Genomic DNA, 3,475 nt, shown 5'->3' with positions numbered 1-3,475 from the left:
CTTCTGATCTGTCAGAAGGAAGGAAAAATGAGACGCTCAATGGATCTTGTCTATGTAATAGCTGTAAGGCCTGCATGACATGGACCCTATTTTGCATCAGAATTGGCTTATAATTTGGTAGTCAAAAGCAGGAGTGGGTACAAAACACAGAAGACATGCAAATATTCCATTCACGTGTCATCTCTGTTTAAATTCTTTTTTTGGCTTTAGCAATACTGATGGATTACTGACCAAATGCTGACCGAGTGAAGGCGTATTCTCCACAGACAGGATCCGTTTTTTGGGGGTTATTGTTCTGACGGATCAGAGGAAGGGCAAAATAATCAGTGAGGTCAACACAAACTTACTGCTGACACCCTCTCCACTCTGTCGGGGGACTCTACTAGTATAAGCATTTAATAGAACAGGTTCTGTAGACATCCATGTGGAATTAGCTGCCGACGGTGTAAAAGGAGTGCGCTTCTTCTTGGCGCCAACATTGACCTGTAAGGCTGAGTTCACACTTGAGTTATTTGGTCAGTTTTGGCCCCGTGGCTGCCCAAATAAGTGAAGTGTGCAGTGATTCTAAGAGCGACGCCTGTCATCTGCATGTCATACTGACTCACAGTATTATTTCACTACCAAAGCAGACTCACTATGCGTGTTACTGGAAGGCACAGTCTTCTACACCACTGTAAAGGCTCTTTGCAGCCAGGAAATAGCAGTTTTTTTAATGTGATTCGCCACGAATAAATTTGGATCGAACCAAAAATATTTTTTTTATTCGGCGAACCGGCCGAATTTTTAAGAAATTCACTCATCTCAAATCAGTACGATTACAGAGACACCAGTTTTTATTTATTTATTTGCATTTTACTATTTTTACACAAGTAAACCATTGAGAAAACAAAATTAAAATTGTAGGATGGGTTGACTTTTTCATTGGTCACATTTTGGGGCCTGATATGGTCTTGAGAGGCAAGCTATTCTGGCATCATTTTTATTTTATTAATAAAAATGATGTACAAACAACATTTCATTGTATTGTACATAGTATTACATTGTATTGTACAGTGACAATAAAGGCATCTTATCTTATTATGTTCACCTGATGGGCGATATTTTTATAGCTACCAAGTATGTCTAATTTTTTTGTTTTACACAGTAAAAGCATTTTTTTTAAATCATGTTTTTGTGTTATGTTTTTCCCTTTTTTTTTATTGTTTCAATCGTCAATGGCTTGATGAGAAATGGGAGTTTTTTTTACACTTTTATAGAACACTTTAAAAAGCCAGGCCTCTTTACTGATCGAGTGAGCACAGCTCCTGCGCCGTATACGTATGACAGAATGTGGGAAGTCACTTCTGGCTGCACCCTACATGTATGGTGCATGTGAGAAAGGGGTTAATAAATGTATCTCCCATTCTTATTATCTGAGCGAGTGCAAAAGGGGAGAAAAAAAATAAGTAGGCATTCTCTATTTGAGGCTATAGAAGATTCAGAAAAGGCACAGTTAGCATACAGCCGGTGTCATACCTGTATAAAGAAGACTGGAGATTGTCTGCTCCCCAACCTGAAAAAGCTTGTTTATTTCTGCACCGCCAACAGACTTGTATAGAAAATACAGTGGTCTAGATTAGTGAAGGGGTAATGTACACATCTTTGGTGGTGTATGGTAGTGAAGGGGTCATTAAGGATATCCCAAGAGTTTTAGGTTAATAAAATGTTTCATGTGTACTCAACTTCCTGAAGTTCCAGCAATATCTGGTTCTCGGGTCCTCAATGAAGCTGGAGGGAGGTGATAGTCAGAGGTGTAACTTTGAAATGACTGGGCCCCACAGGCAATTTTTGAATGCGGCCCCTCCCCACCCAGCAACTTCTTCACAGCTCCCTCCTTCCATGCAACCCCCACTCTTGTGTCTAGTCAAGATCGTTCTTTCATACCAGGTCCCGCAGCTGCTGTTTTGGTTTCCTACAGTGTCGCTGTATATAATGTCAATGTATAATACTGTTGAGGGTGCCCTGATACTAAAGTCCTCCTCCTGAGGGGGCCTCTTGTAGGTCTGGGCCCCAAAGCAGCCGCTTCCCCTGCTTCCCCTATAGCTATGCCCCTGGTGAGATCTTGTATAATCCCCAGCATTAAAGAGGGTGAACTGTGTTGATCTTTAAAACACAATATGGGTTAATTGTCTAAGTGTTATACCTAATCTGCAATAATCTCATCACAGCCGTCTTCACATCTTTATTTCTAAGACTATAAATCAGTGGGTTTAACATTGGGGTGACAGTAGCATATAACAAAGTGAAGACCTGATCCAGAGTATCGGAGTATCTAGAAGACGGCAATAAATACACCGCTGCAGCTGTGCTGTAGTAGAGCATGATGACGGTAAGATGGGACGAGCAGGTGGAGAAGGCCTTTATCTTCCCCTCCCGAGATTTTATGTGAAATATAACCTGTAATATTTTTGAATAGGATATTAAACTGCATAAAAATGGGCAAAGTGCTAATAAAAATGACTCAAAATAAATCACTAAATAAAACATTTCTTTGCCAGCACATGAAATCTTTGTCAGAGCTTTCGCATCACAATGAAAATGGTGAATTGTGGTGGAATTACAGAAGGACATCTTCATGGCCGGGACTGTAACGAAACAGGAGTTTAATCCTGCAGAAAACCATATGGCGGCCATATAGAAAGAGCACACTTTTTTACTTAGTATAGAGTGATAATGTAGTGGTTTACAGACTGCAACGTAACGGTCATAGGCCATTGTGAACAGCAGAAGATCTTCTGCCACTGCAGCCAAGAAGAAGAAGAACATCTGGGTGAAGCATTCTCTGAAGGACACTTTGTAATTTCCAGATGAAAGCATATGTAGAAGTTTTGGGATGATGGTCGTTGTATAACACATGTCCACAAAGGACAAGTTACAGAGGAACAGATACAGAGGGGTGTGCAGCTGCTTATCCAGATAGATCAGGGTCACAATCATCATATTCATGAGGACGCCAAGCAAGTAGATCACCGTGAACAGGAAGGAAGTTAGTGCTGGACTGTCAGCCTTACTGGAAAATGGCAAAATGTTGAATTCTGTGGGAACAGAGAGGTGGTTCTCCATAGTCCAAATCCTTATCCTGGAGGAACATAACATCATCTCAGCTAAATTATACATGTCAAGCTTATCAAAAATATTACAAAAACTTCTCAGATTTATAGAAGTAAAATAATACCATATTCTGAATTCTGCTAACGTTTTCCTTGTTGCTTCCAATCATAATGATCACCATGACCCTATGCTGGAACCCTTATATGATGGATTTACATTGGGGTCCCTGAAGGGTACTGTTGTTTTTATGGCAAGGATAGTGCTGTGATATTCCTGCCATCAAAACTGGTGGAACTGATGACGACGTTCAGAACCTAGTTAGGACTGTGAACGTTGACATATTCCTGAAATGTCATGTATTGCTATATGAGTTCTTTGGACTTCC

The 3,475-nt window shown here is 40.4% G+C and overlaps 1 protein-coding gene across 1 annotated transcript; it reads right to left on the bottom strand.

Moving 5' to 3' along the window:
* Positions 1-2,169: 2,169 nt before the first annotated feature.
* Positions 2,170-3,102, bottom strand: LOC121008707 (olfactory receptor 1C1-like). Its single transcript, XM_040441402.1, has one exon. The coding sequence runs from the start codon at positions 3,100-3,102 to the stop codon at positions 2,170-2,172; it is 933 nt and encodes a 310-aa protein (XP_040297336.1).
* Between the last annotated feature and the right edge of the window lie 373 nt (positions 3,103-3,475).

This window comes from Bufo bufo, chromosome 7 (genome assembly GCF_905171765.1).
Source record: "Bufo bufo chromosome 7, aBufBuf1.1, whole genome shotgun sequence".
Lineage (NCBI taxonomy): Eukaryota > Metazoa > Chordata > Amphibia > Anura > Bufonidae > Bufo > Bufo bufo.
This window is presented reverse-complemented; position numbering and strand designations above follow the sequence as displayed.